This window comes from Lissotriton helveticus, chromosome 11, assembly GCF_964261635.1.
Source record: "Lissotriton helveticus chromosome 11, aLisHel1.1, whole genome shotgun sequence".
Taxonomy (NCBI): Eukaryota; Metazoa; Chordata; class Amphibia; order Caudata; family Salamandridae; genus Lissotriton; species Lissotriton helveticus.
Window position 1 is genome coordinate 672,363,545 of NC_136072.1, and position 25,314 is coordinate 672,388,858.

The 25,314-nt window shown below is 46.2% G+C and overlaps 1 protein-coding gene and 1 long non-coding RNA gene across 7 annotated transcripts in view; one reads left to right on the top strand and one right to left on the bottom strand.

Moving 5' to 3' along the window:
* LOC144791764 (disintegrin and metalloproteinase domain-containing protein 28-like) overlaps positions 1-25,314 on the bottom strand; it is a 3,516,669-nt gene that overhangs the window by 463,777 nt on the left and 3,027,578 nt on the right. For all 6 annotated transcript variants that reach the window (XM_078666532.1, XM_078666533.1, XM_078666531.1 and 3 more), the window contains one exon: positions 14,853-14,933. In XM_078666532.1, coding sequence (XP_078522658.1) covers positions 14,853-14,933 — 81 coding nt within the window. The remainder of the gene's footprint in view (positions 1-14,852; positions 14,934-25,314) is intronic.
* The window catches only part of LOC144791766 (uncharacterized), a 373,064-nt gene that overhangs the window by 223,372 nt on the left and 124,378 nt on the right, over positions 1-25,314 (top strand). The gene's annotated exons all lie outside the window — the stretch shown is intronic.

Sequence of the window (25,314 nt, forward strand, 5' to 3'; positions counted from 1 at the left end):
GAATCTGACTTGGTACGGCTACCCAGTGTGAACATAACCCCTTTTGGGGAGAAGACCCTCGCAGTAATGTTGAAAGCTCAGACGTCGGAAACCCTGCGACAGGACACCAAGCACAAAAGCTTGGCTAGTGTACCTGAAAGTTCCTTCAGGGAAAGATATGTATTAGGCTGCCAGGATAGAAAGAGGTTTAGGACCAAATTGACATCCCAGAAGACCGAATAACAAAGTTCTGGGGGCAATGACGAACGGATCCCCCGCAAGAGCCTACAGACGAATGGGTGTCCCCCAATCGGGGCACCGTCCACCGGACAATGAGCTACAGAGATCGCCAATCTTATCGCATTAAAATATCGGTAAGCCAGGCCATCCGTAGCCAGTTCTACCAGGAAATTCAACACGGAATTAACGCCTGCAACCACGGGATGCAGATCTCGTCGAAGACACCAATGCATCCACTTAGTCCACGTGCACCAAAATCATTTAGATGTACTATCTGCCCAGGCCTTTGACAAGAGATTTTGAGCTGATCCCGAAAGGCCCGGGAGCAACCAGCGTCTCCTGAAAGCCTCCATGCCATGAGGCACAGAGATCCTTGGAGAACGAGATGATGGCGCTTCCCGTCCGGATTCAAAGCGATACCAAAGGGATGATGGACGGAGCACTTGAGTGAAACAAACACTCACCCCCAGTCAACTGATCTGGGTTTAATCCATCATCATTCTTTAGCTCACTCCACCACCCCAGTTCTGACATGGCCATATGCAAATCATTCTGACCCTGTGCCTCATGGGAACAGTGCAGCCCGAACTGCCAAGCCATGTCTTCCCTGAACCGGAAACAAGCATCCTGGGACCGGATTCGGGTTCATAACCCTCATCAGCCAGGCTATCTTGAATCCAGTGGCAGAGTGAGCAAGGGTCCCACGTCTGGGCATACCCTGCCAACTTAGGGCGAACAAAGCGATACCAAAGGGGATGATGGACAGAGAAGACCGTCCGGATTCAGCAGAAGATGAGGGAGTAGGATTGGAAAATCCCAAGAAAGTTCCAGAAGAACTGGAAACCAGACTTGTGACTTCCAACAAGGTGTCACCACCACTACATCCGCCATCAGAAGCCGGATCCGGGCTGCCGTTCTTACCACCATCGCAAAAGGTGGGAAGGCATAAACCCTCTCCTGACTCCAGTCCTGGAGAAACGCATCTGTGGCCTCCGCAAGAAGATCGGACCTCGAGCTGAAGAAGCGCGGAAGCTGATGATCCAGATGGTATGCAAAAAGGTCCTCTGAGAACGGACCCCAGAGGTCGTTCAACCATTTGAAGACCAGAACATCCAGCTTCCACAGACTGGAATTTGAATTTGAATTTATAGTTATTTGTAAAGCGCACGTTCACTGAGCAGTTTCTTGGCGCTATAGGATTTCAAACTGAGGGAGATATTGAGGGCTATGGGCTGAAAGCTTGCTGAAATAGGAAGGTCTTAAGAGCCTTGCGAAACTCCTCGTAGGAGGGGGAGGATCTGAGAGGGAGGGGGAGGGAGTTCCAGAAGGTGGGTGCAAGTACCGAAAATTTCTGGCCACCGGATCAGATTTCTGGAGTGCCAGGTCGCCACTTGATTGGCGTGGCCGGGGAGATACTCAAATGACTTGGTGTGCCACACAATATTCCCAAAACTCTTTTGCAAGGTCTGCCAAGGCACGGGAATGGGGGCCCCCCCAGACGATTGACATAACGGACCGCTGAGACGTTGTCCATTTTCAACAGCACACACAAGCTCGCTTGTTGTCTGGTCCAATAGCGGACGGCGAATGATCCTGGTAGCAGCTACAAGCAATTGATATGCAACTTCTGCTTGTCCAACGATCAAACTGTCGAGAATTCTCCACAATGGGCACCCCAACCAGACCTGCTTGCGTCCGATTCTATTACCAGCTCCAAAGATTGCCCGACCATTCCAGGCCTCCATATGTGTCAACCACCATGACATCTCTTCCCTTACGTCCTCCAACAGGGGAACCGCCTGATCGTACGATAGCCCCTTTGTGAGGTGATGCGCCTTCAGGCGCTGTAAAGCCCGATAACGAAGAGGGCCTGGGAAGATTGCCTGGATGGAAGAGGAAAGGACACCTACCACCCGAGCGATCTGACGCAGTGAAGTCTGGGGCTTGGAGATGGTTTGTCTCAAGGTGTGACAGATCTTGGCCATCTTGCGAAAAGGTAGACTCAATGAAGAATTTACGGAATCCACGATGAAACTGAGAAAGACCAGACTTTGAGTCGGAGACAGGATCGATTTGTCCTTGTTGATGACAAATCCTAAGCTCTCCAAAAGGGATATCGTCTGCTGCAACTGAGACACCAACTTCTGAGGACACTGCGCCATGAGAAGGATGTCGTCTAGGTACACATTCATCCGTACTCCTTGACGCCTCAAAATCTCTACCACCAGGTGCAGCACCTTTGTGAAACACCATGGTGCTGAAGAAAGTCCGAATGGAAGGGCGGTGAACTCGTACACCTGACCCCGCCAAAGAAACTGGAGGAAACGTCGATGGGGAGGATGGACCAGAACTACCCGGTACGCATCCTTGAGGTCCAACCTGACCATCCAATCTTGTGGCAAGAGTACATCCCGCAGAAGATGGATTTGTTCCATCTTGAAATGTCAGTAGACCAACCCCCCATTGAACTCCTTGAGATTGATCACCTGCCGCCGTCCCCCGGCCGTCTTTTCCACCAAAAAGACGTTGCTAAGGAAACCGTTGGGGTGCAGAGCTGATCGACAGATGGCCCCTGCCTTGAGCATAGCGGACACCTCCTCGACGATCAGCTGAGCATCGGGGACGGAGAAAGAAATGGGATTTGGGCGTTTGGCCTGCCATGGTTGGTCGTAAAACTCTATATGAAACCCCTTCACGGTCTGGAAGACCCAAGCATCTGCTGTGAGAAGCGACCAAGCGTCCTGAAAAGCCGCTAAACGACTGCCAATACGCACTTGCTCTGCAGGGATGACACTTACCTCCAAACTGACCACCGCCGGTGTTGTTCTTGAAGCCATCGTGGCCTCAAAGGTGTTGCCCCCTGGCAGGGTAAAAGTTGTTGTAAATGGCCGAGGTGTTGTACTGTCCTCGCCCGGAGCCTTGTCCCCTGTTACCGGTCTGTTGACCGCCACGGCCGGTCGCGCGGCCCCTACAGCGACTGACCCCTTGGGAGAAACAAGTCTGGAAAACTCTTTTAATATTAGCCTGGGCTTTGTCTAATGAAGTAAAGGTGGCAACGAATTTTCCCAATTCTATTACAAAGGGGTCCCCAAAAAGGCCCCCTTGGGCCACAACGCCTGCCTCAGAGGATGCTAAGTCGCCCAAATTTGGGTCGCGCTTAATTAATAAGGAGCGTCGGCGTTCTGTCGACAGGGCGCAGTTGGCATTCCCCATAAAAGCTATTGCCCTCAGCGCCCAATTGAACAGTGTTGGACCTAGAGATGACAAGTCACATAGGGTAGCCTGGCCTTGGGTAAGACAGTCAATTTCTAGAGGCAAAAGTGTTAAGTTTGAGTTCCACCCTGAAGTACCTCAGCATCCTTCCATACCAAAAATGACACTACACCAAAATTTGTAGGAAAATACGTTCTGGTTTATAAAAATAGCTCTGTTCTCTCTTAGTTATCTCTTCTAACAGTTTAGTCGTTGTATAAGTATTTATAACAAATTCATTGCATCAACATCACAGATCCCTTTTGCTGAGCGACGTCCCTATTTTCCCAATTTGAACGTTCTAAGCCTCCACTTTACAGTTTAAACTAAACAGCAGCAAATGGGGTGTCTCCCTAGGGAGTATTCAGGGAGATTGTTAAACTTAAATGCTCTTTGACTTTTCAGCTAGAATGTGATAAAGGTTTGTCACCGTGGATAACTTTAATAAAATGACTTTGACACCATGCAATAAGGAAGCTGTCCTTACAAAGGTACTAGGTTTCCCTGTGTTATTTCAGTTGGAAGGAAAAGTAGTTACACAACTTGCCTTGCTAAAGGACAACAGAGATTTACCACATCTAATTGGTAGACAACTTTCTCTCCCACCTCTGAAATGAAAGTGTTAAGCAACCTCATAGACAGTAATGGCCTGTAAATAACCTTCAAGGCCTTACTCCCCGCTTAATAAAAAGAACACTGGCTTCTTGAAGATCAATCCTCCCTTTCCCGCCACCTCGGCTCTTCTTAGTCAGGGAAGAGAGAAGGTGTCTAAGCTCTATGGGGAGGTCCCGGTTCTTGTGTTTTCCCCCAGTTCGCTCCTTACTTCGAACGCCGGGCGTCTGTCACCAAAGTCCTGTGAAGCCAGATAAGCTAGCAGTACTACCAGTCTTCAGTTCGCTCCCCGCTGTGTCTCTCCCGCAAGCTGTCCCGCTCGTTCACGAGGTCGGCACTCGGGAACAGCTACGCGGCCTGAGAGAAAGTGGCAACCGCTCCTCCCCCTTCTCCTCACCGTGCACCGCCTTTACTGTCCTCCTGGGAAGCGGCACCACCGCCTAAATGCCAGTGACTAGTGAACTCTCCACTGAGCCGGCTCGGTCGTGGCGATCCTCCTGACGCCGCTCCGCCCCTACCTTGGGACTAGCGTTCTCCTCACTGGCCTGCGCGATTCCGCGAAGGCCCCGCTCTCTCCGATGCGCCCCTCCTTCACAGGGACTACCGCTCTCCTCGCTGAGCCTGTGCAGTTTCACCGCGACTCTCTCCTTTCAGCCACGCTACCGGAGGACACTGCCCTGTCTCCTCTACCCGGCACTTTCGTTCCTCACTTAACTCACTCGTGGGGATTTCTACTCCCGTTGTGGCAGTTTCTAGACCAGGTGAGAGGGGGTGAGAAGGGGAGTGCGTGAAGCGCATATGGCCATTCCAAACGGAGTTCAAGGAGAGGAGGGGAGGGTTCAATTTCCCAGCATCAGTTCTCTTCTTCCTGGGTAATGTCCCCAGGGTTCTATCAGGCTTTCCCACTGGACCACAGGGTAGAACGATCACACAGTTCAGTTTCCAAGTTCCTTCCCAGTACCTTCCCAAGGCTGAGGGGGGTCGATCTTCAAGGTCTTTGGAAGGACTTGTGTCCAGGGTCCACAGGAAACCGACGTAGCAGGGCTAGGTCAGTAGTTACAAGGGGGAAGGGGTGGTGAAACAGTAAGGAAGCAACCCTACACTGGGAAGTCAACCCTCTAGGTATCCTACCCCCGCCTTATACTACAGCCTGTACTCCAGCTGACTCTCTCTGTAAGACAAAATGGCTGCTCCGCAGCTGACCTTTTATAGGCTGGCCTCAGAAGGTCCAGAAGGAACCAGAAGGTTCTGGAAGGTCCCTATTCTAACCTATGGGTCCTGTCTTGAGATGACCGTTATGGCATTTACTGACCACCATTTTGTAGGTCTGGTAAATCTAGTCAGGGAGGCATCTAGGCCTCAAGTAAAGACTATGAGGTCAAAGAACACCTAACCCCCAGGTCAACATCTCAAAAATCCAGTGGACATGAAAAGATAAAAAGGTTTGAGGGGCAAAAAGGGGACAAAATAAATAATTAAATAGGAGGGACTACCCAAAGGCAGACAGGTCTAACAAACAGCAAGTCGAGGGAGATGATAGAAAGTGTCACTTTTGCCTCTTCCGCCATGTCCAGGATTTTTGTCATTGGGCCTATGGCGTCCAAGAGCTTATCCTGGCAGGAGCACAAGGATCGATCTATTCCCTTGCGGGGATCTTTTATATATTTAGCAAGGAAAGTAGCCATTTTCAAGCCAGTTTGAGGGTGAGGACCACCTTCCCTTCTAACGTGGGACGCGGACATTCCACCCTGAGGCATCCCCGAGCCTCTTTCTCTAGAGGCTTGCAGAGGAGTCCCACACAAACTTGGCCACCTTGTCCCCAGGTTCCTAGGCTGCGGAGCGTGGATGGATAATTTCATCCGGATCCAGCATACATGAGGCATCTTGAGGTAATATGCCCACAAAACTGTCTGGGAGCCAAGAACTCAAAGACCCCTTATCCTCATCGATTTCCGTAGGGGAACCCCCATCCTGAGACGGGGAAGGAGGTGTCGTAGAAACTGCAGGTTCTGGTGGCGGGGGAGGTGCAGAACGAGGCAGCACGGACTTGGCCAAGAAAGCACTCTTCAGGTGTTCAAAGGCGTCCTTGTCCACCCTATGCACCCCCTCCGTGCCACCTTCCCCACATACCTTCTTGGGTGGCGGGGCACCCTCCTCTGATAAAAGGACTGGTGTGGGGGAAGTTGCACCCATAAGGGCCTGAGCTAACTCAGCACATTCTGCCACAATGCGGTTGGAAATGCGCTCTTTCATAGGGGTTACCACTTCAGTAACACATCTGAGGATGGAGCTATCTACAGCCTCAAAGAAGTCATCGTCTAGAGGTAGGTACTGTGTAGCCTCCTCCTCCTCGTAATAGCTCCCCTGCTCCATTTTCTCAGGATACTCAACAGGTAAGGGGGTAACACTCCCACTATAAGGCAGGCAACACTTAACATTAAGACAAAAAAACACTAATGCTGGACCTCTTTTAACTTTTGTGTGGACCGGTAGCACCTGGGTCTAATTTGGGCAGATCAGAGAGCTGCAGGCTTTTTGGTGCGGGCAAACAGCTTTGGGAGGTACACACACCCCGAACGCGCAGGCCGTCAGAAAGACTGACACGGTCTAACCGCCACCCAGCGTGCTCAAAATTAGAACAAGTGCACAAATCTGCCAATAGGCGATTTTCGGACGGAAACTCCATTGATACAGACCCCAGCGGGCGTGTAAGTCAATTCTGGGCAATACAGACCCCGCAGGGCGTTCTGGTATGGCAGCACGGGACAGACTCCGGCGAACTTGGCTCCCTCAGCGCGGCTCCGCTTTGAAGTAAAACCGCTCTGCAGGAGCAACGAGACGCACAGGCTTCCCCTGGCGGGCAATGGACCCCGCCGCAAGTGGGCCAGCCGCGTAAGGAGCGAAGAACGCTCCAGCGGCCAGAAAGGGGAATCTGTAAAGAAAAACACCATCAGTCACACAACGTGCGAATACAACAATCCCCTCAATAGAGACCCTTTATAAACCACAATTACTCCAAAATCACCAGATATTCGGAGGTAAGAGAAAAGGCACTTAACTGGCTGCGCAGCAGCGAAGAAAGAGGAGGGTTTCACAAGATGGTGGAGGTTTCCAGGAGTCATGGACAGTGTGGAGGGACTCGGTTACTGTATTATCCCTTGGACTTATGGGAGTTGATGTTTATGGACTGGATTTACTCGTTTTTGGGAGAACAAATGATATTTTTTCTCTTTGTTTGGAAGGAAAAGTCATTTTTATTGCTTTTCTGGCAATTGTGTTTTCTACATAAGAATAAAAGAGAAGGAAGAAAAGCATAATCGGAACCTCTGGTCCTGACATAGAATTTATACATGTAATTTGCTATATTTATATAATCCTTTCCAAATGCTGGTTGATGTGCATCGAGTAGGTTATTGGTTTCAATGTGTTGGTTGAGTTGGCAGAGAACAGATTTCTTTAGGAATTTCGCCAGGTAGGGAAGGTTGGAAACAGGCCTGAAGTTGATGAAGTCTTCTAGGTCTGCGCCTGGTTTTTTTTAGCAGTGGGGTAATTTGGCCTTGTTTGAGGCAGTCAGTTATGGTCATGCTACTCAGGGAGCTGTTTATTATCTTGGTCCATAGAGGGGTTAAGGCGTGGTTGAGGCATTTTGCCAGGGAGTGGGTCTGCATAGTCTGAAGAGGGTATGGCTCTTGTAATCACCATGGAGATGTACTATTCTGTGAGTGTGTTGAATGCTGCCCAACTAGTATGTGGTGTGGTGGTCTAGGGCACTGTTTGTGTTTGGTTGCCCCTGGGGAAAGTTTTTTTTTATATTTGAGCCAAAGGGTGTGCTGGGGGTTGTTTTAACTTCCGCAGTGGGTGAAGAGTTGCCAGTGGAAATCTGAGTGTGGTAATCGAGGGAGAGTTTGATTTTCATGATTTTGTTCTTGAAGAATTGGGTGAAGTTGTCACAGCATTCCTTTGAGAGCAGGGGATTATCTTTGGTTGGTTTGGAGGCTTGTTGTTTGATGGTGTTAAAAAGCTCTTTGTGGCGGTTTCTTGCTTTATCTAGCTCATTGTGTAAGAAGGTAAATGGTTTTTTTAGAATGTGATTTTTGTATTTCCTGCATTCTCCTCTGAGCTGGGAGAGGTGCGTAGTTATCGGGTCCGCTCTCCAGAGTCTATCAGCTCTTGTCTTCATTTTGAGCTGAGGTCTTTGTCGAACCAGCATCTTGAGGGAACATCTCTGACCCTTTTTTTTTTTAAGGGGGCTAGCACGTCCAAGGAGATTTTCATTGTTGAATTATAGTGCGTTAGGAGCTCATCTGTTTTGAGGTTATCTGTTAGAGGGGGGAGTAAATAATGCATTTTTCTTTCAGGACAGTTACCGGGATCTGTTGCAGTTTCTGGTCCATTTGTGAGTTTCCAAGGGCGGTGTGGAGGTGTTACTGCTTGGTTGATATGGAACAGAATGATGTGGTGGTCTGACCAGTCGGCTGAAAATATGTTGACTATGCTTATTGTTTCATTTTTGGCTATAAAGGCATATACAGTTGATCCTCTGTTGTGGATTTTTCCCTTGCAGTGTTTGGTAAGATCTTTGCTGAGTAAGAGTTTGTTTAAAGATCAGATTAGAGAGTCCTTCTTGTTATTCCACTAGAGGTTGAAATCACCTAGGATTATGTTGTTGGCTTTAGAGAGAGAGCATTGAGTTATCAGATCAGACAGTTTAGCATAAAGGCAAGCATGTTTCCTGGTGTGTGGTAGAGGAGATAATTTCATCATATTATTTTCTTTTAGCGTTCTGGTGGTACTGAGATTTCTCAAATGTGGGGTTAGAAAGGGAATTTGCTTCTGCCATCTTGATGATGTTCTTATGCATGATAGCTATACTACCTCCTTGGTGGGAATCTCTGTCCTTCTTACTGATAGAGAAGCCGGGGAGAAAGGTCATGGATTGGATAGGAGGAATCATTTAGCCAGGTCTCAGTGATGAACGAGATGTCAACATGGTGGTATAAGATAGATTCTGCCAGCTCTGTTACATGTTTGGTTGCTGACCTACAGTTTATGAGCATGCAGTTCTTAGTGTGGTTACTGTTGTGCTTCTGGGTGAGGGGAGCTCTGGGTATTTTGATGCACTGAGAGGGTGGCCTGGCAGCTCTCTGGCTGTTAGAGTTTCTGCCAATTCCAGTGATCACCTGGATGTTGGAGGTGGGGGGGTTTTGGGGTTGAATTAAGGTCGTAGGCTTTTGCTAACTCATTCACCATGCTTTGGGACATCTTGGGGCTAGATCATTCTGGCTTGTTGGATAGGTTGTTAAGTGGTGTTGTGTGTGCCAACTCTTCGGCTGGGGTTTGGACTGCCCTATGGGTTCTCTGGAGAAGGTGGAGGAAAGGGAGAAATTATTGTTGCACATTTTCAGATTAGGTTTTGAGGTTCACAAGGATGTTGTTGATGCCCTGCTTTACTATGTTGAGTTGTATTTCTACGTGAGTGAGGCATTCATTTATGTCATTCTTGGGCATACGGTTTAGTGGGGGGAGTGCCTCGAGTTGTTTCTCCAAGGGGGTTAGGCGTTCAGTTTGGTAGATCGTGGACATGATGTTCAATGGAGAGAGTATTGGGATGTTGGGGCGTGAGTTGACGTGTTTATGTATGTGTTGCTTGGGACTTGAAGGTTCGAGGTCATTGGGGTGAGAGTCGCATTGCTACGACTTTCTTCCGCTAAGTGTACTGGTGAATGGTATGGGTTCTGAGTGTACCCTTGTGCTTTTTTAGGTATAGTTTGTATGAGGTCTATCTTCTGGTTGTTATTGTGTCCGGTTTCGGAGGGCTGGTTGAGAAGCTGAGGACTGGGACAGGCATTGGAGTTGGGTGCAGTACTATCTGATAAGTTGGGGTTGGCTAAGCGGTCTGCTTTGAGAGAGCAAGGGGTTAGAGTTGAGTCATGAGACAACGGGGTAGCAGAAACAGAGGTGCATGTCATGGTGGCAGAGTGTATGGAAGAGGTAGTGATGGCATGTGAGCTTCTGGTGTGATTAGTGAGCGTTGCTCCCTGCGCTGTGTCCCGGGCGGTTTGTGTTGTGGTAGGTTTCCAAGAGGAGTGGGGAATGGAGTTGAATAGCACTGGAAATATGCATTCAAGTGAGTGCAGGTTGGTATCATTGGCTTGTATCATGACTTTGCTGTTCTTGTATATTGTTATAGAAGTATTGCCTTTGAAGTTGGAGATCAGCAGTTTGAGCCATAAGATATGTTGGTGGCATTTGTTATTCATAAGTGTTTTTCTAAATTGGTTCTCCATATCACAGGGCAGGAGGTATAAATCTGTTTTCTGTTTTACTTTGGATAGCCCGTCCACTGAAATTTCATAATATCCGATGGGATTTATACTTTGGTAGATGGGATATTCGTCACCATTGTGATGGAGTAACCTATCCGCTGGGATCTAAATCAGGCCCAGAGTCTCTACTAGATAAGGTACTACCAAAGGTAAGTAACTTGTTCATAGTGATAGTGACTTCTAGCTGCAGAATATTTACCTTAGAATAGATACCCATACAACACCTCCTCAGGAGGTGGGTCTGCAAAACAAATTCACACCAAAGGTCCTCCAAGACTGAATGGGCAAAGTGCCCACCGCATTGACGCCATAAGGCCACCCATGAAGAAATGGTTCTGCCTAACAAGTCGGTCATGTCCAGCCCACATCAGATCATGAATTTGGCTGCCTACCTCCCCTTGCTATTGCTTGGGAGAGTATTGCCCGGTCCTCCTCTGGGACCATGGGCAGCACTGTCCAACCAAATTCCAAAGTTATTGGGAGGAGCGGCCCAAAATGCACACAGTGTTCATGGACTGCAGTGCTAGGCTGGCAGAAAAAAACATTTCCTTGCCTAAGGTCTACAGCCTCTTGGACTCCCTATCCAGTGGAATGATAGGGAATGCATTCAGATTTACATGGGAAGTGGAAGCTTGGACCACAAAGCTCTCAGGGATAGGGTTTTGGGTGAGGAAACAGGGTCCCCTAGAGTGGGGCAATGGCAGCGGGCAATTGTACTGTTCACAGGAGCCACTGTGCAGTGCTTGTCCCAGGCCCCGAGCAGGACATACATAAGGGTTTCATTAATAGGGAGCAATGGTTCTCAGGGGGTAACTCACAGCTGAAGCAACTCTGCTAACATGTTAGTCTTAACTGACACTGAGTGCAGCTGAAGGTCCAGGACCTTGACTGTCCTCCACACCACAATTGCAAATGAGGCTTCCTCCTCCTTGGTCACGGTAGGAGGAGAGACCACACCAGCATCAGGGGAGGTATCCCGTCCACTGCCATCCACCAAATTCTCACACCAGTCCATACTAGGGTTTAGTGGCTGGTATTCTCCAGAGTCCAGTGGCCCCTCCCAAGTCCTATCACATAAGAATAGGGCTCAGGCTCTGGATTGCAGGGAATGGCTCCAGTTGGCACCAGAGTCTGGAGCAGACAAGGCCCCTCCAGCTCAATGTTGAAGGGGGACGGCGCTGCTGGAGAAGATCAAGGAGGTTCAACCGGCACTGATCCGGCTCCATCTGTGGATCCCAGGGGCCTGACTGGCCACTGAGGTGGACTCGCCGGCAGGGATTTAGTAGGGGCCAGTGGGAATGGGCCACCCAGACATGAGGTGCATAGCCTCATAAAACTCCTGGAGTTTGGCATGGGTCACCTTCGGCTCCTGAAAATTCAGGGAGGTGCAGAGTCTGTGCCGGCGCAGGCTCTAATATAGAGCCAGGCCTCAAGTGATGACACTCTCTCATTTCTTTGGATGACTTTGTTGGACGGGGTGAAGTCCAAGACCGCTTCAACTTCTTGTCCTTCTATGTGTAGGACTTACTAGAGTGGGACAACTTCCACTACGATGAAGACCTAGGTCGTAACGTCACATGTTGAGCAACAAGGGGCTTGAGGGATCTCTCCCTTAGGCCTTGAAGTGCATGTCGCGACAATTGATGCAGGTCTTGGCATTGTGGTCATGCTCAAGACACCAGATACAGATGAGGTGCATGTCCATCATCGACATCTGCCAGTGACAAGTGCGCAGGGCTTGAAACTAGCCTTCTTAGCAGACATCACTGTCACACCAGGAGACAAATTGCAAAAAACGTCAACAAAACTTTAAAAAGGAACAATCAGAAAGTGACTGGGGTAGATCTCTTTGGATTTGCGCTACTGACTCAGAAAGAAATTAACTGACAGCGCACTGGGGGAACAAGTATATAGGCACTTATAAAGACACCTCATACTTCACTATCGGTGCAGATGCAGCCGCCGACGCCACGTGGAGCTGAACAATTGCATCTACAAGTGCTCAGTGGTACAGCTCCCAAAACATTTCTGGATCCATTCTACTGCTTGGGATAATTTTAAGGTAAGGAATCTACAGCTAGAAGTCTCTATCAGATAGGGAAAGCAGCGAGGAGTGCTAAGAAGGCTCTGGTAGCTCTGGAGCAAAATCTGGCAAAATCCTTACTAAACTGCAACATCATTCATTCAAAAACTACAGACTTACCCAGGCAGACTTGCTGTGCACTGAGACAGAAGTTATCATCCGAAATATGAAAAATTGAGCGAGAAAACACTTTGCAATTAAAGCGCAGCTACAAAAAATAGCTGGCACCTACGCTGAACAACGACTCGCACAGCAGCTCCAGGGGCAGCCCGACATCCCAAGCTGTGACCTGCTCGACCCACAGCACTAGCTACCAGAGACCTGCCCCAGTGCTGCTCATCAGAGATGGGCACCCTAATTCCTGAGGTGCGGAAAACCAGTAGAGAGGTAAAGGCCCAACGCTGAAAATCTCCAGCTGGAGCGATTGTGTGCTGCAGGCTGCAGTCGCACCATCCACTCACCCACTCCTTGTGGCTGCTTACGTGGACTTGTGGCGATGTTGCCTCAACTTGCAAGACGCTGATACGGGGGCTGGGCCCTTTGGACCCCCGCGAGTGACAACACATGGGCATGGGCCTGCAGTGCCGACCGCTGGTAGCCTGCGGCTGTCGGTGCTGGCAGACCCCAAGCCACATTAAGAGCCAAGGGGCTGTGATGTCGAGAGGCTCCACCACCTGCTCCGCAGGACAACTGTAGGCAGGCCCTGTGCTGCCCGCCCGGGACGGTTGGCTGCTACCTTTATGAGGTGACAATTCTGAAATGCAGTGAGGCCGACCACCGAAGGTATCTAGCAGCGACATCCTAAGGCAGTCTGCCACCCAGCTAAGGGGCTGCACACCTGTTTGCTTGCGGGGACCAGCGAGGGTCAGGGGCATGATTGGATCGCACTAACGAGCCGCTCAAGGGGACTGCCAGGACATCCAGGACCTCTGAACTTACCAATAGCCTGCCGCTGCTGCAGGAAACACTGAGTGGCCTCACAAGGATCCCCAGCAGCAACGAGAAGCGCAGCAAATCGAGGGCTCAGGTTAAGGAGCAAATTGCAAATCTGCCACACTTCCCCGCCTGTGCTTTCCTCAACAGAGTCAAAACCACAGCCCTCATCCTCCTGGACCTCTCTGTCGCCTTCAATACTGTCTCCCACCACACCCTCTGCACAAGACTCAAAAAAACTGGCATCCACAGCAAAGCACTAGTGTGGATCCACTCCATACTCACTGGCCAAACCCAGAGAGTCAGCCTTCCACTGTTCTCCTCCAATCCTACAGAGATCCACTGCGGAGTACCCCAGGGCTCCTTCCTGAGTCCCACCTTCTTCAACATCTACATGGCCCCACTGGCAGCCATCATGAGAAACTACAGACTCAACATTATCTCCTATACCGACGACACACAGATGATTCTCTCCCTCACAGATGAATCTACAGCTTCTAAGAGTATATTCCCTGACAGGATGATGGCAGTAGCCACCTGGATGAAGGAAAGCTGCCTCAAACTCAACTATGACAAAACCAAAGTACTCATCCTGGGCTCCAGTCCCTCCACTTGGGATGACTCCTGGTGGCCAGCAGCACTTGGAACCACCCCCACACCCACCAACCACGCATGCATCCTCTGCATCAACCTTGAATCCTCGCTCTCTCTGAACCGCCAAATCAATGCTGTATCGTCCTTCTGTTTCCACATGCTCTGCCTGCTCAGAAAGATCTTCAAAAGGATCCACACCGAGTTCAGAAGAACAGTCACCAGGTGCTCGTCAGCAGCAAGCTTGACTACGGCTACGCACTCTACACCGGCATGACTCAAAAAATCCAAAAGAAACTGCACCGCACTCAGAACACCTCCGACCGACTTATCCTGGACATCCCTCACTGAAGCCACATCTTAGGTCACCTGAGAGACCTCCACTGGCTTCCAGTCAACAAAAGACTCACGTTCAAGCTCCTCACGCACACCTACAAAGCCCTCCAACACCCTGAACCCAAATACCTCAACCCCCGCCTCTCCTTCTACACACTGACCAGACATCTCTGCTCCATCCATCTGGCCCTAGCCATGTATCTGCAAGACTTCGGCTGGAGGAAGAACATTCTCCCACCTCGCCGCAATGACCTGGAACTCCTTACCTCTTGACCTCAGGCAATCAATGTCACTGCCTCAATTCAGGAAGGACCTCAAGACCTGGCTCTTTGACTAAACTGCAGAACCCCCCCACCGCCCGAGCACTTTGAGACCCTTGCAGGTGATTAGTTACATTCTATAAGAGCCATGATTGATTGACATATCAAGAATCTGACAAGTGGATAACTCCACCTTCTCAGTAATAAACTTCAGCCAAGAAAGAAAAACTTGCATCATACCTCGTGTTCTTTGCATTTGCTTGAGCAATTCGCTGTTCCGTAAATGCTTTCCATATCTACACATTCGCCCTTGATACATACCTAGATTGGAAATCAAAAGAAAATATATAGACACTTAAGATACAAATAATACAAACAATGCAGCACCAAATAAAAATATTCAATTGAAAAATCATTAACACCTCCTCCTTTTCCTTGTCACAGTAGCATAAGAGTAGTCCAATCATGTGAGGCAGGCACATTGTTTGCGTTACACATTTTTGTTTTAAAATAAACTCTTCCCATTCGATGGAGACCATTGGAAGGACCACTTATTTTCCCTGCCTCCTGCGGCAGAGCCTGTTATTCCTGTCTATGATGGGAGGGAGTATTTCATACAATAAACTTGTTTCCATTAGAAAGCTTAGTGAATATTTGTCTTTTTGTATTATTTGTCACCTCTCTATAGGTCAGCAGCTCCTGAGCTGCCTGTCAGTCTTTTTCTTTAAAGGCAAGAGCACTAAACAACTGGAGAAGGCATTGAACTCCCTAGCTTTCTATCATAGCTGCGTATGCGTGCCTCCAACAGGTAACCAACCTTAGAGAGCAATAGCATGTGTTCGGCAGGCTGTCTTGTCAGTGAGAGGGGCCAAGTCATAGTCATTGCCTTTTGTAATTGGAGTGTGTTATTTCCAACGCCGGATGCAATTGTATGCATTATGCCATTTATTAAGTCTCATGACATATGAGGATGTAAGCAGGTGGGATGCAGCGCTACAGTTCGTGGGTATTGTGCTTGATTAACTGCTTGATTAACTACCCCTAGTAACAGTCACTTTAATTAAAAGCCTATGACGTCTAACGATGCTTGTACTGTGTATCCTGTTAATGCAATATGGTATGACTAAACCAGTGTTTTGTGTTATGGTTTTACAAGAATAATATAAACATATCCCAAAAGATCCCCTGCAGCGCTTTCCAAATACAGGCATAGACCAACTTAACAATTCGGGGCTGAACGAATGGACAGGTTACCTCTCAGGCATTTCCCGGAGTGTACCTGGAGACAATGCCTATTGTGCACCTAACAATGCTAGAGACCATCAGGCATGTGTATGTATTGCTTTTGTGGTGAATACTGTCAACCTGTCATCATAAATGTGAACCCGCAATGAATTCATACTATTATTTTAAAGGCTTTATTTTAGGCCTATTTTAGTGCAGAATACTTAAAAGAAAATGCCTGCAGAAATCAGTAAAATTGTAGCGATATCAAAAGCCGAGAATGTAAATAATATGAACATTTAAACCATATTATATAGTGTGCTTCTTTAGTAATCCCAACATACCTAATCGCTAAGCATTAACAGTACTGCCCTAATGATTGTCAGTATTGCAGCAGAATCATCACACATTTGCAACTCTGCTTCAAATATGTGTGTCCAGTTTGCAAGCCAGTCTGTACGTAACAAAATGTTTTGCAACAAACAGCAAAGATAGCCTTGGGTGGCTCAACTCAGAGTTGTGTTGCTCTGCGGCCTGGAATGTTGTCTTGATCGCTATGTTACAAAAAAGGCTGTGAACAGCTATTACATACTTGCTACGTCGTGTACCTCATGATCATAAGAGGAGATACTTTTTGTGGGAATTCCATTGTACACTTAAATATACAGTCTGAAGTTAGTATGCATTTTTCCCAAGAACCAGTTATTCAAATGAACACATGAATATATGAACTACAAGCATACGATCAACACGCAAAATAAGTGTACTCATATGTTCGCATGCCATTGCTACCAGGTAATGAGGGTAAATGGCACAATGCAATGTATACTTTTTCTCCCGTGAGTTCAAGAGAACCATCTGTATGCACCTGTGAGCATGCCTATACCAAGGATGTTTTCCCACCAATACAGCCCAATCATCTGTGATTTGCTAAGGTTCTGAAGAAGAGTTTTACATAGCTCTACAGATCAAAGAACGAATGTAGGACAGGATTTTTCTAATCACTGTTCGCCTTTGTTAATATGTCTATTATAACAATGAGATTTCTGATCTGCACATTTGACAATACATTAGTGTATAATAAATCCCCACTAACATGATATATAGCGTATGTGTTCCGATTTGGGAAGGCTTGGGAACAATGTAAGCTCTGCACAAACCCAGTAAATTCTCTGACAGGTCTATTTTTCTCTAGATGTATCTCCTACAAATCGTTATAGCCCACAAGGCAAAGTGTGAGAGAGATATCTATTTTTATTTTCTTTGCTGAGGGATGGATATATACAAAACACTTGGGCTAGTGAAATCTAATTAGATGTGCCACCCAAAAAGGGGCATAGAGCAGCTGGAGGCCCTGTGCTGTCATGCACACAATGCTTATGTGTTTATGCCTATGTGTGTTTGTGCATCAATGCCATGATGCTTATTTTTTTATTTTTATTTTTTATTTTTTTGCAAGATACATGAATTAGTCAGGGAATGAGTCACAATTGGCAGAATACCTATCATGACATACATATACATAAACCAGGAGCTAGATAGATAGAACACACAACAAAAATCAATAACAATGCATACAAAAACATACATTAGAACACAATCAAAATTAGCCATACAATAAAATAGTCAATTAATGCAACTAATATCGATACATTCAAGATAGAAAAATAATTAATAGAACCATCAATCAAATAGCAGCTTCCAAATGGTTGGTAACTTCGCCCCAGATTTCCAACCCAAGCTTCTTTTTCCTATGCCCCTTGAGGGCATATAAGCTATACTCCATATTATGAACTGCAAAGAAGCGTGCCCTCCATAGTTCGAAAGAAGGCGGTTCCTGTTGTAGCCACCAGGAAGCTATTACAAGCCGACATACAGCTGTCACTAGAAATATTAATTTTTAATGTTGTTGTAATAAATCTGGAGCTAATGAACCCATTTCTACACCTAATAGTATCTGCGTAGCACTTAATTGTACTTGACTACCCAAGATGACAGAAAGATAATTCTCGATCTGAGATATTAAAGTTGTTAGTCTCGGGCAACTAAAAAAAATATGAAGATCATCCGCAGATGGATATCCGCAACGAAAACATTTCCCTGTAATATCGCCCTGCCATTTGGAGATCTTATCGGGGGTGTAGTATAAGTTAAAAATGGATTTATAATGCTGTGCAGATAATTTTGCCGAAATGAATAAATTCATAGCCATCTCCAGAGAATTTTCTATCCGTATATCCTGTTTCCCTAGTTTATTCCCCCATTTGATATTTTGTTGAGCTAAATCATCAGGCTTAGTTCTTAACATATGGCCATACAGCACTCCTATTTTTGCCTTTTTTATGTTATCTTCAATTAAAGCATTCGCATGGAGGTTTATTGCTTTCTGAGACAGAAGATTCCTGATTTTCAAATACTTTGCAAAATCCTCCCTGGGAAGATGATATTGCTCCCGAAGTTGCTCAAAGGATTTAAGAGAGCCAGCTCTATAGAAATCCCCCAGCAACCTAAGTCCTTTTTTCCACCATACATACACCACCCGATCCCATAAATCAATTGGCAAAAATATAGGAGATGTTAGTGGTGTATACCAAGAAATTTTCTCCATACCAAACATTCTCCGTAGTGTTCTCCAAATCTTGTATGCGGCGATCATAACCTTAAAACGTGTACATTTGTAGTAACTCCATTCCTGATATAGAAATAAGCAATTTTTAGCCTTTACACCTAATAACATCTGATAAATTGACAGACTCTCTGCTAAGTTCGAAGGACCTATCCCTGTTAGCAAAACATTCATGCCTTGAAGCATACAGGCATAATAATATAAAGTGAAATCAGGAACCGACCAACCTCCTAAGTTTCTTGGTAAGATCATATAGCGACCGGCACGGCGAGCCTTACCTCCGGCCCACATAAAACGCATACAAAGAGTCTATAGCTGTGGCAGGCTTGCTATAGAGATTTCTAAAGGAACACACCTGAAAAAATATAATATTTGTGGCAATATCATCTTTTTAATAGACTACAGCGACCAACTAACGAAAGATGTAGGCATTCCGCCTGGTCTAACTGTTTCCATACTCCTAATATTAGATCCTCCCAATTAGACTTAACCAGAGCCATTGGAGAGGCCCTTAGCTTGATCCCCAAATAAATAACCTCTTTACAAACCCGCAAATCTTAGTATTTTGGCAGATTAGCACATAATAGCTGGGTTTTAGCTGCATTCAACTTATAGCCATCAACCGTCCCAAACTTCATAGCTAAACATATAATCTCTTGCATTGCAGCTGCAGGACAAGGCGTGACGATTGCAACATCATCCGCATAAGCTAGGACTTTAAAAGAATAATTTTGTGTGACCACCGGAGAGATCCTAGGACTAGATTCCAACATTCTTAAAAAGGGCTTGATATATAATGAAAATAAAAGAGGGGAACAGGTGCAACCCTGTCTGGTACCCCTCTGTATTTGGACCAGATCAGATACGAGTCCCATGGTGCTAATACGGGCAGTAGGTTGATTATAGAGCGTCTGAAGTGATGTAATAAAATCAGGGCCAAACCCCCTATGCCTCATTACGTCCCATTAAAAGCACCATGAGACCCGATTAAAAGCCTTTCGGCATCTAATAAAATTAAACTTAATGGCTCGTGAGTGACATTAACAAGATCAAATAAAGTAATTACCCGGCGGACATGATCCGCCGTTCTGCGCTGCGGGATAAACCCGTGCTGTGTGGTAGAGACTAAGTTCGAAATCACACCGGATAACCTATTCGCCAGGATCTTCGAATAGATTTTGCCGTCCGCATTTAAAAGCGAAATTGGGCGGTAGGACCCAGGGAGATTCGCAGGTTTACCTTTTTTACGAAAAACTACTATACATGCCTCACTCCAACTCCCCGGAGGTACACCCGTCTGAGCAGATCTCATCGTTGCCAGAAGATCGGTTTTTAAAACAGAGAAAAACATCTTATAAATTTCAAGGGGTAACTTATCTGATCCTGCAGCCTTGCCACTGGCTAATCCATTAACTGCCAATTCTAGTTCTTCTAATACAATAGGTGCCTCTAGAGTTTCTCTTTCATTATCAGATAAATCTGTCGTACAATATTGATCAATGAGAGTAGCAGCCCTATCCATGTCATACTCATCTCCTTGGTATAGTGATTCATAGAATTGTCTAAACACCTCTAGTATGCCTGTTTCATTATCTACCAATTGCCCTCTTGCGTCACTTATATTATCTATCCGCTGTGTTACTTCCCTTAGCCGTAATTTCTGGGCAAGGCATCTGCCACTTGCCTCCCCATACTCATACTGGATTTGTTGTTTGATGAAAAAAAAAATTGCACTTTTCTGCGACCATTTCAAGTTAAACCTTGCCTTAAGTCTAGCCACTAACGTCATCTGATCCTCTATATCACCCCCAGAAAGTATACCCTGTGCCAATAATTCCTCAGCCTTTATTAACTCCTGATACAGCTCTTGTAGTTTTGCCGACTGTTGTTTTTGATTATATAAACCAAAGCTCAGGGCCTCCCCCCTAAATGCATCTAACACAACAAGGGCACCCATACGAGTCAGCACAGGACCTCGGGAACATATTTATTATAGCAACAGTGGTCCCATGCACTAACAATGAAAGCAACCAATCAATATAGACACAATGGAAACTATATTCAGTTGTGTAACTTATCCAGCCGGACAGAGGTCAAGAATTTTTACTATACAAAAAAACCAAATCACAAAGGATGCCTTCACAGTTCTTTGAGAGTAGAGCACAAGCCTGTACCCTAACGCTTTCAGATTGGCATAGTGAAAAGGCAGTCAAACAACAGAGAAAAGGTATTTAGGCAGAAGCTAAGGATTTCTGTAAATGAAGCAATATCAGAAATTCAATTCACACCATTACAGACATATCACATTCGGTATACATTTCATGGTATATGGTGTTATAAAAAGGTCGACGGCGTTTCGATCCCATTTACACAATCAAAGGGATCATCATCAGGACAAAATATTTGCCTAAACAATATAAGCCACAATAGCCTAGATAGACAAAGAGAAAAGAGAAAAGCAGGGATCAGATTAAAAACAGATAGTGAAATTGTATTTGAGAAAACCAAAATACGTGACAATCGGTGACAGTGAAGTTTAAGGACACTCGACGTGAAGTGATGGATCCGGACAGGACTGCGCAACCTATCAGGAAGGACCAGGCGTAAGGGAAGTACAATTGTACACGACCAGCAGAACGCTTGCATATCGCGGTGAACATGGTGATTCAGCGTTAAGTGAAAGTTACTTATCAAGGGGGTCCAGACAAGGACCACAGAAAACCATCAGAAGGTCTGCATATTACTAACAGCCCGAAAATTAGCATGCACAACAGAGTAAACAATCATAAGGATTAGATATCGGTTCGATCATCCACCCTGATCAAAAGGGGTTTATCAGAGGTCGGCAATTGGCTGATTTAACCTATGATTTGGTGGGAGCCTCGGATATTGCCTCAACCTTCGGCCTACCCCTGGCTATCATGACCCTCGACGCCACTAAAGCGTTCGATAGGGTAAATTGGGCATACTTAAATTTAATAATGACTAAATTTCACTTGGGACCCAAATTTTGTAGGACTATAGGCTTACTATATAGCAACCCCAGAGCATCTCTACTAATAAACGGTACACGAACAGTTCCTTTTAAAATCAGCCGAGGAACAAGACAGGGTTGCCCCCTGTCCCCCCTTCTCTTTAATTTATATGTAGAACCGTTTGCACAATCCATTAGGGAGGATACCAACATCCCACATTTTAATTTTTCGGGCTGGGAAAAGAAGATTGGCCTCTATGCCGATGACATTCTCATATACACAACTGATCCTACATTGGCATTTCCCATCATTATAAAGAAAGCGGAACATTTTGGGAAATTCTCTGGTTACGAAATCAACGCAGGAAAAACCGAAATTATGGTCTGGAACATTCACAATTCTCAACTTCCGACAAAATCCTCAATGAGGTACCTTGGCATCACAATAACTAAAGATCTGGATCACTTGGCTCAAAACAACTTAGCCCGTATTTCCCGAGAATCCCAAATTCTTATGAAAGCCTGGTCTTTTCTCCAGCTCAACATTTATGGGAGAACTAGCCTGATAAAAATGAGTATTCTCCCGAAATTCACTTTTATTTTTAATTCCATTCCATTAATTTTTGACACCAAGCAGCTTGCAAAATGCCAGCAAAACATTAACTCATTCATTTGGGGATATAAATCCAGCAGATTAGCTTGGAAAAAGCTGAGAAGGAGAAGAGAAAAAGGGGGGCTCGCTTTGCCAGACCTAGAATATTATGCCTGGGCATTTCATCTGACCCACTCTAGGATGTTACTTAAGCTCCCCTGGGAAAATGCAAATGGGCTTATGTACAAGGCAATGTTATTGGGTTCGGACCTTCCAGTGAATGGTTTTCTCTTCAAGTTCGGCCACCAGAAGTTTTTTAAAAAAATTAGACTAAAGACACTATTGAGTAGCTTAAAAGAATGGTTCCAAATAAAATCTAAGATCGGGATAGGACACTTATCCGAACACGCCCCAATTTGGGACCTACCTGGACTAGCACCACAGGAAGCCAACACAGTCAAAAGAATCCTGCTGGACGCAGGGATCACAAAGTGGGGGGATCTGCTGATGGAAGGAACAATCTTGGGCTGGGATATCTTCAAGCTTAAAGTAACATCACCACTCTCCTGGATAGTATATCTACAAATAGGAAGTTGGATTCGAACTCAAATTAAGAAGAAAGGAATGATGGGACAGGAAAGCCCTCTCGAGAATATCCTAGTGGATAGACCGGCGGGGAAAAAAGAAGTTGCGCTCTTCTATTGGCATATTATAGAGGATGGAGAGCGAGACTTTAACCTCCCGGAAAAACTTTGGGGTGCTGAGGGAGAACCAGATAGGGGAGATATTTGGGAGGAATCTTTTATCCTCCTCTATAAAATCGTCAAGCCAGCATGGCTGAGGCGCAATCATTTCTTCACACTTCATAGAGCATATTACTCTCCTAAACGGTTGTCGAAATTCCAAACAGGGAAGTGCTGTAGTAAATGTTCCTTACCGGCAGCGTCAGACCTGCATATGTTCTGTGACTGTCCGAGTATTGCCACCTTTTGGCATGAAGTTAGAACAACACTCGAATCTATTCTTAGTGTCACTATCCCGTGGTCATGGTCTTTGGTCATCTTCGGATTAAATCATAACATCAAGGGATCAGAGAGAGATTTTCTGTTTTATGCCATCTTACTGGCTAGAAGAGAGATCTGTAAAAACTGGATTAACATAAATCCCCCAACGCATGCAGAGTGGCTGTCTTCATTATACGCAACCTCAAAGATGGACTTAATGAGAACATGCAGCCCTCGATCTCTTACATTTTGGCATCTTTTGATCGATTGGAGGAGGGATAGTTAGCCTACCCGGGGTTTTTTTTTTTTTTTGTTTTTTTTTTTTTTTCCCCGGGTCCGATGATTAGGCCTAAAATCTCTCTGTCCAAAAGGGTGGTATCGTACAGCAACAGGACATCTGGCCGAACTGGTCTGAAGGGAGTACGTCTATTCAAGCTCTGCTGGAAGCATGGGGGCCGGCTCTCTGGGCACCTGGGGCTCAGCATTGGGCTCCTTGGTGCTATGGGGGGGACGGTCCTCGTGTCTGAGAGGCTAAGAGCATAGTTGGATCGACTTTATGGCTAATGAGGACAAAAAAAAAAAAAAAAAAATCATAAGGATTAGATAGTTCAGTGGGCGAATTCAAAAGAGGCGACTGGTCACATGCACAAAGTGGCGAAAAAACTATTGGTGACTTTACAACCGGTGTGTTTACTGCGGAGCCGATCGTATAACGACAGACCAAGGGGGACAAGTGCTTACCATGGAGCATGCACTGGGAAATAGATCAGGCAGACTTCGGATGGAAGGTGGATGTCATCACAGCATCTACAAGAAGAGAGTCTGTGAGGCATATGTATAGTCAAGCAATCCGAGCCGGTCGTGAGAGGGGTGGAAAGGTATCTTACCAATTCCGGACTGGGTTAATAACACAGCCGGCCAGGGCTCAAGGTAGCGTGGATGGTAGCGCGGGGTAGGCGAACAGTCCAGGCTCCATCCTGGGGTGAGACGGGCCGTTTTCTGGTATGTGTAATCACAATCAGGGCCGGATAATCAGTTGGGCTTACCCTTAATAAGGGAATTGGAGGATGCGCGCCAGCGGATTGCTTGGTCGCGTTTCAGGGAGCCTAGTAAAAAACAATATAAGGGAGGGAAAGTCAAACAACCAGTCACAGGGGTTCCTGCCTGGCCGATTGGGGGCCATGGACTCGACTTACCGTGAGGTGGCCATCAATAGTCTTCCCTGGCTGTAGCAGTAGTTTACCGCGGGACGGGATGTTTATCAGAAAAACACCCGGTAGTGAGGGGATAGCTGATTGGAGGGAGGTCAGCCAATCAGAGAGAAAGAAATAGGTGTAGGGCAAGACGGCGGCCATCTTAGGTGAGTGAAACTATCATACAGTGCACAGTAAGAGCAATGGAACAGAGACAGAAAGATAAAAAAGTTAAAAATCGAGTACTGAAGTGTCGTAAATGGATTACCACGTTACATTAAGTTTGTCCAGTCCTCTTGCAAGTTGAGTCCTGAATTCAGACTGTCAGTTCTTAGGATCCACTTGAGCTCCTCTTTATTCAACATCTTGGACAGATCCCCGCCTCTTGGAGGTAGAATTGCCTGGCTGATTACAGTCCATCTGATTTCATTCTCGGAGTGTCCTTTATCAACAAAATGTTCAACCAGGGGGGCATTTGCGGTTTTGCACCTAATGCGACTTCGGTGCTGGGAAATTCTCAGTTTGATCTTTTGTTTCGTTTGTCCCACGTAGATCATGTCGCATGGGCAGAAAATAGCATAAATCAAATTACAGCTATTGCAATTTGTGAATGTTTTAAGTACATTGCTGGTGTCTTTATAAACAAAATCCTTACTCTCGATACAAAAGTCACAAACCACGCAACAACCACATTTACAATGTCCCTTTAAAGGAGGGAGTAACCATAGGTCATTCAAAGTAGTATTCGCTGTTTTTTGAGATGGAAGAGCAGCCCTTACAAGCTGATCTCTTAAGTTTTTACTGCGTTTGAAAGCGAACATCGGGGTCTCTAATGTTAGGTCCCCTGAGTTGAGAATATGCCAATTCTTTTTTATACTGTTACGTATTTTGTTTGACAAGGGGGAGAAAGTCGTCACACAAACCAATTTATCCGATGTTTTCTTGGCCCTTGGTTCTAGCAATGTCTCACGTGGGCAGTACCATGCCCTTTTCATGGCATTCTTAACAAGGCGCCGGGGGTAACCCCTAAATCTTAATTTGTTTGCAAGTATATTAGCCTCAGAGAAGTAGTCAATTTTTTGGAAGCAA